This window comes from Taudactylus pleione, unplaced genomic scaffold, assembly GCF_031769625.1.
Source record: "Taudactylus pleione unplaced genomic scaffold, aTauple2 ptg000206l, whole genome shotgun sequence".
Lineage (NCBI taxonomy): Eukaryota > Metazoa > Chordata > Amphibia > Anura > Myobatrachidae > Taudactylus > Taudactylus pleione.
Window position 1 is genome coordinate 945,514 of NW_028284608.1, and position 14,666 is coordinate 960,179.

The 14,666-nt window shown below is 39.0% G+C and overlaps 1 protein-coding gene across 19 annotated transcripts in view; it reads right to left on the minus strand.

Moving 5' to 3' along the window:
* NRXN1 (neurexin 1) overlaps positions 1-14,666 on the minus strand; it is a 1,439,010-nt gene that overhangs the window by 159,594 nt on the left and 1,264,750 nt on the right. For all 19 annotated transcript variants that reach the window (XM_088477984.1, XM_088477983.1, XM_088477988.1 and 16 more), the window contains one exon: positions 9,214-9,385. In XM_088477984.1, the coding sequence (XP_088334110.1) occupies positions 9,214-9,385 (172 nt within the window). The remainder of the gene's footprint in view (positions 1-9,213; positions 9,386-14,666) is intronic.

The following is a 14,666-nucleotide window of genomic DNA, read 5'->3' on the forward strand; positions in this document are numbered from 1 at the left end:
CATAAATGTATAAGGGGCATTACTGTGGCATAATGTATAAGGGGCATTACTGTGGCATAGGTGTTGTAAGGGGCATTAATGTGGCAGAATGTGTTGTAAGGGGCATTACTGTGTTGCATAATGTGTTGTAAGGGACATTACTGTGGCATAATGTGCTGTAAGGTGCATTACTGTGGCAGAATGTGTTGTAAGGGGCATTAATGTGTTGCATAATGTGTTGTAAGGGACATTACTGTGGCATAATGTGTTATAAAGGACATTACTGTGTGGCATAATGTGTTGTAAGGGGCATTACTGTGGCATAATGTGTTATAAGGGTGATTAATGTGTGGCATAATGTGTTATAAGGGGCAATACTGTGTCACAAAACCACACACCCTTTTCGTCCTCTATGTTGTATTCTTTTTTGGGGGGTATTAAATTATGGCCTTGCCCCGGGTGACAAAAATCCTAGTTTCGGCCCTGGGTGAGGCCCTTCCAGTGGCATCACAAGGGGGCTACGGGCCACACTGGAGGGTTTCATGCACCGAGGGGTGACGCCAGAGTGTAGACTCCTCCTCAGTGACAGGATCTGGGTGCTGCACTGTAGCATTACGTACAACACTTGGCTCCTGACACAGAAAGGGAGCCAGCACTTCACACAGACTGGTCCCCTGGAGAGGGGGGGGGCAGTTTGCACCTCTGGGACTCCCGGAGTGACTAAAACAGGGGTTCAGGCTGTGAGGCCACGTGCCCTTTTGCTACTATTTGCACCGGGTGTCACTACGGGGAGGGACGCCACTAGGCCCTCCTACTATGCTCTCACTGTATACAGCACCCATTCACTGCTGCTCTGCTATGAACAGAAATACTCTTAATTGCTCATCGATCAAGACAATTCAGTCCCAAATGTGGTACTGGGACAAACTCTTCAAAATCAGGGACTAGCCTGCTGAAATCAGGACGGTTGGGAGGTATGAAGTCAGTGAAGGACCTGCGATCTGTGTTTGCCCTGGCCACTTGATGTCATGCTGTCACACAGAGGGGGGTTGATTCACTGGAAGTACGGAACTGCCTTTAGCATACTGAGGAAGCTGCAGGGTGCATCTCCGAAGCATCCAAACGTTGCTCTGCAACAGCGTTACTGGTTGCTCTGTGCCATTCCAAGCTCCCTGCAAGCCAATTGCAGGGACTGTGGGGCAGCGAAGGTGCCGCCCCAAGGGCCCTGTGCACCGGACCACTGTACCTATTGCACACCCCTAGTTACAATCCTGTATGAATTAAGAACACTAACAGGCTGCAATAGGGCTAAAATTAATCTAAAGAAACAGATCAGGGGAGCCTAAGTGGACAATTTGAATGGAAAGAAGGTTGAGCGTTAGAATCAGCTTGTGTTTAGCCAGCTGTAATGCAATGTTATGGATAGTCACAAAACAGTAAAGATAGTGTAAGAATACTTTTTTATCAAATGTGTGGAATTCAATATTTAATTACTGTACATGCATTCACTGCATGAAAAATACAGTATTAAAGTGGTAAAATTAATTAATTTGATTTAAGCAATGTTTTCCAACAATTAAATACGCAAAACAAATAATTGAGAATAACTACAAATTGAACAAAGATTTTTATGAAAATCCTTGTATATGCCATTGATAAAAGATTTGTTAAAAAAATCATTAAAAATGCAACTATTGGCCCAATTTCATAATATTTCTGTGTACCGAATCAGAGGTGAAACAATCTATTCTTATTTACCCTATTCCAAGATCAGATGGAAGTACAAGCATTTTTTCCTTTTACCCTTGCAAAGTTATAGAAGTGTATTACACATTCAGTATTTATTGTTTTCCCTTTAAATTTCAAATTAACAACCTGGATCTGATTTTTTTTTGCTGCCCTTCAACAAATCATTATCTCCTTTTCAAAATGTATCTGGATTGCTAACAAGTATGGCTGACAGTCACACACACAGGCCCAAGCTCTTGGCATGTAATTTCAAGGCAGAAATGGAGAAAGGGTAAAATAATTTGATAGTACAGAGCAAACAGACCTCGGATGGATGTTCCAAAGCCTTTCTGCTCACTACATGTACTGTACCATGTGACTGTCGTTGCCATGGTAGTCACGTGATACTGTGGAAACTCAGCAAAATTGTAAATCATTAATCACATCCTGAAAAAAGGCAAGGACACTTGTAATTACAAAGCTTCTACTAGTCCCCTGTCCTTGGTTTATGTTAGAAAGAATACTCCTTATTTTAAAAAAAATTTCATGTGAATGCTGTTTTCATTTGCAGTAAAAAAGTTGCAGTAGAAGAAGTAAAATGTAACTTTTATTTATTCTGTTTTATTTTAATACTTCTTAAGACATTGTGATTATCTTACCGCATGCTGGGTTCGCACGCCAGAGTGGCTGCAGAACATTCGTACAAGTGTACAGGATTAAGTGCTATTACACACTTACAGGATGTGTCATTGAATTTAATTCTCAAAGTTCTCAGAGAGAATAAAAAAAAAACATTTTGTGGCGAGCCATACTACATTAATATGTGCATTGCTCAAAATAAAGCTTGTCGGAACCCCACAGACTCAGTGTGCAGTTTAGTAATCTGAATTATTTATCATTTTGGTTTTAGATGTAAGCGATTTGTTGGTAACATTAGATTAATTTTATAAAAATTTTGGTAACTATGGATACTTGCAGAAGTTTTCAAGTCTAAATAATTGTGTTCTTATCTTTAGAAAGAAGAGTTGATGCATTTATCTAGTTTATCCCAAAGAAACCAGAATATCCCGCACAGGAATAATAACCACTGTTATATTTCACATCTAAAAGTAAAACCAGCAATAGGTACCATATATATCATATCTTATGTCATAATTTTATCTTAAGATAAATTTTATATGCTGGAGGTGCTCCCTGGAATCGAGTAACTAGAACTCAAAAAGCAACAATAATTGGAAAAACCAATCATCAGTATAGTGATTCCTTCGTGGGGCACTCTTTCGTACATAAATGATTTGTTAGTATAATTAAAAATCAGCTTTTAATATATTTCCAATAAAAGAATAGGGATTTGTTGTGCTCATTTATAAAATATCTAATCGAGCTCCCTTAGCAATTAATCTCATGAACTTATAAAAATATATCTGTTATAATAATTAGCATAAAGTATGTGGTGACTATGCTTGTTTGAATTCATATGCTCATATAGCTCCTGATGAGTACATTATATATTATAATAGCAGGGTCAGGTACAGTTCGTATGACATAAAAATTGTAAATAATAATTGGGAATAACTCATAAGTTAGAACTGTATGTAATGATAACCACTCGGTCATTTGAGATAAATCTATACATTGAGTGTGATAATAGTGTATCTGCTGAGTATCATCCCAAATTCATATACCATGTATGGCCAAACACAAACACATATGCAAATGATCCCGGCTTGCACCAAATTATTTAATACTATTGCCGGGTTGGGTACTACCTCAATGTAACCAAAAATATATAAATATACACATGAAATGCTAGCAGAGTACTCTGAAAAAAGGGGGAGAGCAAAGACCACCCTGTAGGCGTAAATATCCCAGATGACCTGATACTGATTTATATCAGGATAGCAATCCCGGATGACATACTTAAATATTATAAATTACTATAGGCAGATAATATCATGTTGTGTCAGATAAACCCCATAGAAATTTAAATAGTAAGTACGGAGTACAAGTACCTGATCCCCTCTGCTGTCCAGGGTCTTGTGTGTTTCACCACAACGGGCTTGTTCACCATACCGTGCTGCTCCCTCCTGCAGTGGGGAGTGACTGACTGGACACGTGTTTCACCACAACGGGCTTGTTCACTATACAACTGTATGGTGAACAAGCCCGTTGTGGTGAAACACGTATCCAGTCAGTCACTCCCCACTGCAGAAGGGAGCAGCACAGTAGCAGGGTGTCAGGCACAATCCTTCGGTCATTTTAACTCAGGTTCTCTCCTTCGGGTGGGTCGTGACCTGGTCCGGTGGCGCATTCAGATTTCTGCAATGCTTTCAGCAACAGACACTGCCTAACACCACGTATGGATCGGTGTCCCCCACCTCTCCCTTTATTTTTTATTGGAGTTATTCCTGATCCCTCTCTCATCCAGGTGTCCGCTCATAGAAAACCCTGGACAGCAGAGGGGACCAGGTACTTGTACTCCGTACTTACTATTTAAATTTCTATGGAGTTATGTGACACAACATGATATTATCTGCCTATAGTACTTTAGAATATTTAAGTATGTCATCCGGGATTGCTATCCTGATATAAATCAGTATCAGGTCATCTGGGATATTTACGCCTACAGGGTGGTCTTTGCTCTCCCCTTTTTACAGAGTACTGTGTATATTTATATATTTTTGGTTACTTTGAGGTAGTATCCAACCCGGCAATAGGATTAAATAATTTGTTGCAAGCCGGGATCATTTGCATATGTGTTTGGCCACACATGGTATATGAATTTGGGATGATACTCAGCAGACACACTATTATCACACTCAATGTATAGATTTATCTCAAATGACCGAGTGGTTATTATTACATACAGTTCTAATTTATGAGTTATTTCCAATTTCCAATTATTATTTACAATTTTTATGTCATACGAACTGTACCTGACCCTGCTATTACAATATATTATGTACTCATCAGGAGCTATATGAGCATATGAATTCAAACAAGCATAGTCACCACATACTTTATGCTAAGTCTTTTAATAGATATATTTTTATAAGTTCATGAGATTAATTGCTAAGGGAGCTCGATTAGATATTTTATAAATGAGCACAACAAATCCCTATTCTTTTATTGGAAATATATTAAAAGCTAAGTTTTAATTATACTAACAAATCATTTATGTACACAAGAGTGCCCCACGAAGGAATCACTATACCGATGATTGGTTTTTCCAATTATTGTTACTTTTTGAGTTGCACTTATCTAGTTTATATGTTACAAATGTTTAACATACATAGGGGCCTATTCATCAAACGATAAATGGTCCGACAATCATAATAAGTTACTGGGCCATTCATCATCAGGGGTCCGATAGGACCCCCTTGGTATTCAGCAAACTCCGAAAACTGAAAGTTTTCAGAGTTTGCTGCTGAGAACAAGCGCCTTCTTCAGATGGCGCTTGTTCTCGGATCCCTGCTCCTTTGTTTGGGAAAGAGTTCCGGGGATGCAAAGAGGAATCCCTCCGCCGCCACCTCGCTACCTCCCCGGTGGCTGTGCGCATTCATGACCTGAGGTCACACATGCGTAGCTGTGACAAGGGGGAGCAGGTAAGTAACTGAGCTACAGAAGTAGCTGCGATACAATCCACAGGGACAACTGCTTTTCGGAGCAGCTGTCCTCTCACAGGAGCAATAATGAATTACTCCGGTGTCACGTTTCCCCCGCTGCGAGTTGGATACTTACAGTGAGCATCTCTCGCAGTGAGTCCAAAACTTCAACATCTGAGGCATTACGGCCTTCAATGATGAATAGACCCCTTAAAACCTACAAAATATGTCCTTTTGTATTGATGGACATTGTCTTGTATTAGAGGTTAATTAAATCTAGCAGTATTACTATAGAATTATTAGACAGTAGTACTGTACATACGCCTACAATCCAGGAAGTTGCGGGAGACTCACGAATTTGGGGGAAGCCTCGGCTCCTGGTAAAGTCGGCAAATCCTGCACGTCCCGGCAGCTGACCGTGAAGTGGACAGGATGTGGGTGGTGATACAATTTGTATGAATTGCATCCATATGGCCCCGTCCCCAGCATCGAAAGCTGGTAATGCTGGCAAACCATAGCAGGGGCCAGGCCACGATGACGTGATTACCACTTTTCACCTCAGGGCTTTTCCTTTACTATATTTAAACAAATTATTAATTTTAAATATAATACACACTTTCACACAAACTAATAAATTCATTGTGTATCGTGAAATGTTTGTATGACTGTAAAAAAAAAAAAACTCTAAATGTCCCACAAAATTGAAAGAATACTTGATAAAAACCAAAATCCAAAAATTACTATAATTCGCTCTAAAGCAGAATTAACCCCCATGACTATATAATTATTTCCCATAATATTTTATTCTTAGAAATTACACAATTTTGTTTTCTCTAGAATACTGGTAACAGGCCGTCCTAGGCCGTATAATATGGGAAACAGAAGCTCGGGATGAAGAGATTAAGTTGGAAGGAAGACAGCCCAAGGCTGATAGACAGCAGGCTTGAGACATGACAACAGTACTGTAGAAATGAGAAAACAAATGCTTAGTGTCTTCAAGGCACAACTGCACCCAAAGTCCCTTATTGCTAAGCAGAGCTGGTTAGGGAAGTCTATAGAATATCTCCTGCACAGCTGTTGCCACATTTTGTTTTTCTGCAGTGGACAAATGCCACATTCAGCTTCATAACAGACTATTCATAATGTGAGATAATTGCAGAGCACAATCACAACTGAACAAGAAAAACCTCTCCTCAAGCTGAAACATACTGCAAGATGCTGTACTATAAACAACAATTCATAGCAAGATAATACTTAGGCTTCATGAATAAAAATAAAATTGGTAATACCCAATAAACGGCTATTGCTGGGCACATCCTTCTCTTAAATTTCATGACTTTTTGTTTTCCCCATAGACAGAAATCAATGTACATTACTAGGTCAGTCCATACTATATGATACAGGTTGAGTCTCCGATATCCAAAATGCTTGGGACCAGGGGTATTTTGGATAACGGCATATTCTGTATTTTGGAATATTTGCATAAAAAAATGAGATATCTTGGGAATGGGACTCAAATGTACACGCAGAATGCATTTATGTGTTATATACACCTTATGCACACAGCCTGCAGGAAATTTTATACAATATTTTCAATAATTTTGTGGCTCAACCAAAGTTTGTGTACATACATAAAATTCAGTTATGTTTCATATACACCTTATACACACAGGCTGAAGGTAATTTTATACAATATTTTTAATAATTTGTGCCTTAGACCAAGTTTGTGTACATTGAACCATCAAAAATCAAAGGTTTCATTTTCTCAGTCATGCCAAAAAAATTCCGTATTTCGGAATATTTGGATATGGGAGGCTCAATCTGTATTGATATGCTGTAAAATAAAATCCTAGCACCTAATTCTAGCATATACTAAATTTTAGCAACATATCCATGACCATTATGCTAAATGCTACCTATATTTGAATACAAAACAATGTTATTCTTCACCTACATAATCAACAATAATGAATCAATGTTTTCCCTTAAAGCATCAGTAAATATAAATTCAGATATTTTTGTTGCTTTTTGTCCCTTTTAAAAAGTCACGCCTATGCCCCTCTGTGCAGAGATTCCCGGGGAGATGTATCAAACCTTTGAGAGAGATAGGTATAGATGTACTAAGCCTTGGAGATAGATAAACTAATAAACCAATCAGCTCCTAACTGTCCTTTTTCAAACACAACCTGTAAAGTGACAGTTAGGAGCTGATTGGATGGTACTTTAACTCTCTCCAAGGCTTAGTACATCTCCCCCATAAAGTGGAGGTGTTGATCATAGAAAGAAGTCAGCTTCTAGCTGTCATTTATCTAGCAAAGTTAAATGACAGTTAGAAGATAATTTGTTACTATGAGAATCTCTTCCACTTTATCTCTCTTGAAGGTTTGATACATCTCCCCCTCTGTAAGGAGCCCTGCTGTAGAAGCACAAGTTTTCCACTAACAGCCTGCATCACCTTTGGCTCTGCCTCTGGAACCTCTCTAGTCTACTGGCCAGATGGCGTACAGTAGGGAGCAAGGCGTCAGTGCTGCAGTAAATAATAGGAGTGCTGGTGCTATATTACCAATGCAGGACTTCATGAATGTCCATTGTATGATTGACTGAGCTGAAGAGACGGCAAGCTGTGAGTGGAGAAACTGTGTATATTTGTCCTTTAAAAATGTTTGATCTTTGATGCACACACAATCTAACACACACAAACTACAGTAAGGGGCCCATTTATCAACGAGTTTTATCAAACGCAACAAGTTTTAAAACTCATTGCATATCATAAATGGTGCTCAAGCCAATCAGCTCCCAACTGTCATTTTTCAAACAGATGACAGTTGGGAGCTGATTGGCTGGAGCACCATTATCATACGCAACAAGTTTTAAAACTTGTTGCGTATGATAATACTTGCTGATAAATGAGCCCCTAAAACTTTACTGACATATTTAAACAATTGATATTATCTATGATACTCTCTCCAACCAAACTGTATTTTATTTAGTCTCTTAACTGATGATGCTTCCTTTAATAAAGGCCTTAAGCTTGGTACACATTGAGAGATGTAATGAATGATGGAACAATCCCTCATTCCATCCTCCATTACCTGCAATGGCACCGCATGTGATATCGTGCTGTTTGCCATGGAGCACAGTTGGACTGGACGATATTGCATACAATCACAGCAGCAAGCAGATAGTCCATACACACTGGACGATCCGGCCAGTATGTCATTCCGATATGGCCGGAAACGACATATTGCGCCAACATCCTCCTATTGTGTACCCAGCTTAAGTTATATCCCGTAACTACATATATTAACTATGATTTATCATTTTACCTCTAATCAAGAAATTGTCAACCTATCCCTTTAACGGTATACCATCTATTAAGCTATGACACTCCATCTAACTATGGACATAACTAAACAGGAACCCCGAGTATTTCTGCATCTAAATGTATTAATTATTGACAAAACCTCTTGTCTCGGACTCCAAACATTGGGCTCTTACTAAGCAAGGTTGGAAACGTAACTAGAGTTGGTTACATATTCACCAATGTTACCATTCCTAAACATTGTTTCAATAGATTTACATAAATGAAAACACACAATTTGTTGATCAGTAAATTGTTTGAAACAATTTTTTGCAAATATGTTTATCAATTTTTTTCATATTTATACCTTTTGTCAAATCCTTTCCATTTCTCATAAACACTGAATAAGAAGGTTTCAAAATACCTTAGTCTACTTGCAATAAGTCATACATTTTCATGATCATTTTGCCTTACCTACTGACTTGAATAATACAATATTGTTTAGAGTTTTTGCATCTATTTATTTCAACTCCATAAGTAACAACTTATAACAATATGTAAAAAGAGAAAAAGTTTTAATATTTAATCAAATAGTCTTACCTGCAGGGAAACGTTCTATTGTAGGTAAGCTGTCAACTTGTAATGTGGCATTACCCCCACTTCTTGTAAAACGTACTGTATGGTACTTCCCATCATTAATAATTGCATTAACTTCTTCAATTGAGATGTCATCTGTTCCAACATTAAATTTGACTCCAATTTTTCCTTGGTGCTGGAAACAAAGAAAAAAAATTGTGCTAATTAGAATTTGCCTTATGAAAAATGTGAAACGCGTACAGCCGTCTTTCTTCTCTTAGGGTTTTATTTTCCAGAGCAAGTCTCTTGACATTTCCCTAAGTCTGGGACATCTTGTTCATGGATAATTGATATTCTAAATCAGTTACAGTACTTTTACTGATGGATTGAATTTTTATTTTTCTCTTTGTCTTTGCAATTTACAAAAGCGAACAAAACCCTTTTTTCATGCTTCATGAAACACATAAAAACCATGTGTGCCTGAGATTTTCCTAAAGCTTTGTGTAAACTCCACAAACCAATGAATGCCAAGGAGTTACTAGAAGCTCAAGGAGAGCAGGTCTCTCTATAACAATAACATGCATTAAGAGTTTTATAACATAAAGTAACAGGTTCCTCAGACAGGACATTTCAAACAAGAACAACAGGTAAAGTTAAAAACAGGTTAGTCCAGTCTCTTTGTTAGACACCCCTCACTTAGGAGAGTATTCAATAAGCGACAATGTGGTGTCGGAGGAAAACTGTTGGTGGTCGCGATGTACAGTACCACAGAGGAAACTATAGGAACACCGGCACCTTGCAGCCATTGCTGTTAACTGAATACCCCTTAAAAGATGACTAGAATCATATTCCACAGCACTGTACAGGGAATGTTATTCGGGCACGTAATCACATTTCTTTACTGCAGGTAAGCAAACTCCCATATTAGGCCTTGAAATTACCAGTATGTATTTGGACAGTAGATTGATACCAGATCCCCTGAATGTAAATCTTGTCAATAGGGAGAGGCCACAACACAGAGAGTATCCTAGGTGATTTAAATCCATATGTCAGCATTGGGAGGCATCAATACCAACATTGAACACATTTATAGCTCAAAAGTGTCTGGTGTTAAAGGTGATGGCCAGTAACCAGTATCACCTTCTTAAAGTGTACTGCATCTTCAAATAAAAGCTAATGTACAGTGCACCACAAAAATTGTCTATTTTTATTTTGACAATTTACTGGCATCCTAGTCACAACTTTAATAGGGATTGCTGTGAATTCTAATGGCAGCATTTTGGTTTTATAAATTTTTTTAAATGCAGTGGGTAGAGAGCAGCTTGCACTGGTATAACAACTCCATATGCAATAGTTATGGCAGGAAACTATTCCCAGTGTCAAACTAGGGCATTTAGTGCCCACTGGGGAATTCAGTGGTAGGGCCCCAAGCTTAAGGGATATGGCCAACCATTAGCAAGTACATCTAAAGAACAAGGCCCCTTTATTATGAAGAGAATACAGGGGTGTGTCAGGACCACACACTATGACTGGCAGGAGGGATAATCTCGATGTAGTTTCCATAGAAACTCACCAAGCTCTCAAGTTTATCCATGATCCTGCTCCATCCAGTTACTGACCCTTAGAGGGGGCGGGGCCCTTAGGCAGTGGTGTCCACCGCGGATTTCTCCTGCACACCTGTAGGCCAGTCTGACACTGACTACTCCTACCATAATGCATTGCATTTATTACAACTGCATTTGACATGTCACTATGAAATCTTCATCCAGCATGCTGACTAATTGGGGCAGGTAATGTTTGATTACTATCTACATAGAGCTGACAGATACAGAAGGTTCGGACTTCAATGGTTCATTTTAAAATAGGAATGGGGTCTTGTGTCAGACTATCCATCAAAAAGTTGTAAACAGGTAGTGTTGTACTATTATAAACTAAATCACTAATGTACTGTGTTGTACTGACAATTATATATGTTTGGGCCTAACAAATTCAAATGGAAGAGAATTACAGTATATGAATATATACAGTATATACACTTCTTTAATCAACTGATTTAGTCCCTATTTGTTCAATCCGGCAAAGAATAAGTGGAATGAGAAAACTGTGACTGAAGCAGCCTTTGTAAGAGCCATGTAAAGCTGCATGTGCTAATTACACTGAAAAAAAAAAGTTCTTCAAAATTAAATTTACATTGAGATTATTTTGTCAAGAATCATTCACTCTACCATAAAACTAGACCATTATGGCTTTTACAGATTATTTGTTTCACCAAACTGACTGTTGACTTCTAATATCATGATCATCATTGTTTAATTATAAAGCACCAGACAGTCATTATAACAAATACTAAAGGACATACGAGCCTGATGGAAAAGGTTCGGACTTCAACCTGAAGAGATAGAAAGGCTCCTGCTCATGAGAGCATTGCTTGGAAACTTGGAGATACAGGGACAGGATGGTAGTGGGTAGTGCCTAGTTTAGTTTTTAAGAGGGCTTGAAAGACGAAATGGGGAAGAGCCTGGTCATGGTGGGGTAGGGGGTTCATAAGGAGAAAGTAGGTGGTACCATCCAATGTACAACTCTGCCTCAGCCTCAAAGCAAAAAGAAAAGGTGATACATCAGGGTAGGTAGGTAGATTTGGGTGTCATCTGCATAGCTGGGTTTCTGGTGACTTATGAGGTGACTGGCACTGTCTTCTGTCTAGGACAGCAGTGAGTGAAGGATTATAGAAGGAGACTGCTGCATAAGAGCAGGAGAGAAGTAGTACAAGTGAGTTTGGGAAAAGGATCATGTTACAGTAAATGCAATTTGATGTCACTATGGGTGTATTTATGCATATCTGTGGGCAATTCTGAGTCAGACGGATCTTGGTGTGATCTCTCTTTGCGTGATTGGCATTTCGGCATGGCAATGATGCAGTCGGGCACATACTGTTCTGAGTCGTGCGTAATGGATAGCCTGTTTTGGTTAGATTTCTTGCACTTAGCATGGGGGTAGCGCAAGTGGCGATAATGATGACAGTTGCAGCTGTAAGTATAAAGTCAGTGGGCGGAGCAGCTTTCCTGAACCCTCCGGCACCTAATTTGGGTGCCGGAAAGTTCATCATGAGAAACCATGGAACGGACCAATAGAGGTTAGTGGGAGAAGTGCAGAAACGACTGTTTCAGGAGGGTTGTTGATGATGATGCTGAGATCCCCAACTGAATCTGAAACTTTCGTTGCATTATAAAAGCAGGATAGAACATGCCATAATTAGTAGTTATCCCATTGCACCCATTATGGTGCCATAAGGAACATATGTGGCAATAAATAACTTTCTTCACTATGGAGTTGAGATGGAATATTGCACTAGAGAATTACAAGAGAATGTTTAGCAAAGTAAGCTACAGTATAGCTGTAGTTCTAATACATTTTTCAAACACAGCAACTGGTGTGTGTTTAAATACAAGAATGCACCAAACAAATGTAACAAAAGAAAGCTGAGGCATACAGTGTATTTTGTTGTCAGTTTTCTTAAACACAATGAAATACAAAGCTCAGCGTGAATCAACACTGCAATATTAACTAATAATCGAATTCCATAATCTGAGAGACAAACACCTACTGACTCATTCGCAGCGACGTTATGTATAGAGATTCTGTGCCAAATAAAGAAACCTAAATATATGTTTATTAAAGGCTTTAACAATCTGTGGCACAGTTACAGCAAATTAATGCGGGTGTCAGCATTAAAATATACGGTGCTATGTAACTTGCTCATTAATAAATGCTGATCACATTAGTACAGTAGTTTTCCTATCTCTACTATAGCCTTAGGGTAAATGTAGGCACACCTGATAAAGGCAGACTGGAAACATATGGCAATTACATCATAATGTTTGCAAAGTATGTCGATCACAATGTTGAAACTGTGTGTGCAAACTGTCGCAAGATGAGGTTGAGGGGTGTCATCTCCTCGGGGTAAACAGCTTATCCTGCAGCCAATTAATAGCATACAATTCTAATGCCTCTGTACAAGTATCCACAGCTAGTTTTATTTGGCAGTATAAAATAAACAAAACGTGAGTAAAAATCCTAGCTTGTCCAGCTCTAGCTAACATAATGTTCCCTCTCTCTGGGTGGAAGAACCAAGTGTCAAACTATCAAACAAAACAGCAATTATCTTAGCACTTACATTCAACAAAATCAGTGGCTCTCAGCAATCCTGCAGTCTGTTTCCCCCAGGCAGTGAGAGGCTGACCAGAGAAACTGAAACACCTTATCTCAGCCTCTTTCAGGTGGTTTGGCAATCAAGGTTGCTTATCACCTGATAATTATCACACATAATTTAAGAACCTGGGACATATATACCTCCTATCAATAACTTCCCCAGTGCCTTTATCACAAAACTAAAATGCTTTTTCTTAAATATCAGAATGTATTGTTAGTCATTTATTGTTTTTGGGTCAAAAAGAGGAAGAAAACTAATTTCTTACCACAAATATCAACTGAATTTCACATAAATAAGGTAAACTGCATCCTTTGTTGCTTAGGTGCAATTGCATCGCTCTACAGATTTTTCATGGCTCTCAATACAGACTAGTATAAAAGTATAAAAAGTAAAATTCTAAAATGCTAAGTCTATATACAGTATAGCTGTGGCACGAAAATGGCTTACACTCAGCATACACATGACTCAGAATAGGATGCAACACCGATGACACTCCCAGGAGATGGCTCACTTCCATGCGTGTGCTAAGTTGCCACCAAGTTGACATGCAGAATAGCCTGGAGATACACAAAGATGCAAATGTTCACAATAGCGCATGTGCAGTTTGCTAGAACTTGGTAGATGCACCACATTCAAAACTACATGCGGCTCAGAGTCAGGTCCTTAATATTTATCTCTACCAGGCTTCCCTAGCTTGGATGCCACAGACTGACAAAACATTTTTCCTTGAGAGTTCCATTGCTACATGATACTGTGAGGGCCTGATTCAGCGGTCGACACAGTGTTGATACCACACACTAGCGGCCAATGTTTTCAGTCTGCGCGTGTGCCCGAGCCGCACTACTCAAGCAGCAGGGTGGTTACCGTTGGGAGCTGCAGAATGAATTGCAATTTTAGTGGGCATTTCTGAGCGGTAACAGGGGGGTGGCTAGACAGACGCAAGCGTGTTGTGGTCAGTGACTGCGTCTTAAGACACAGCTGCATTGACCTCAGCGGTAATGTTCAGACAGGGAAATTGCCCCTTCCGCAGGGCTGGTGCAGTCTCCGAAGGAGATTCCAATGTTACAACTGATGCGGCCGATGGTGTATCATCATGCGCACAGCCAGTGGTGGACGTCTCTATACGAATCCCATCAGCTGCGGCATTTTCTAATTTGGGATATCTAGATCTATACCATTTGTTGTTATGCTTAATATTTCAAAAATAAAAAAAATAAAATCAAAAAGTGAAAAATAAGGCTTACCTATTAAAATCTTGGAAAGTGGT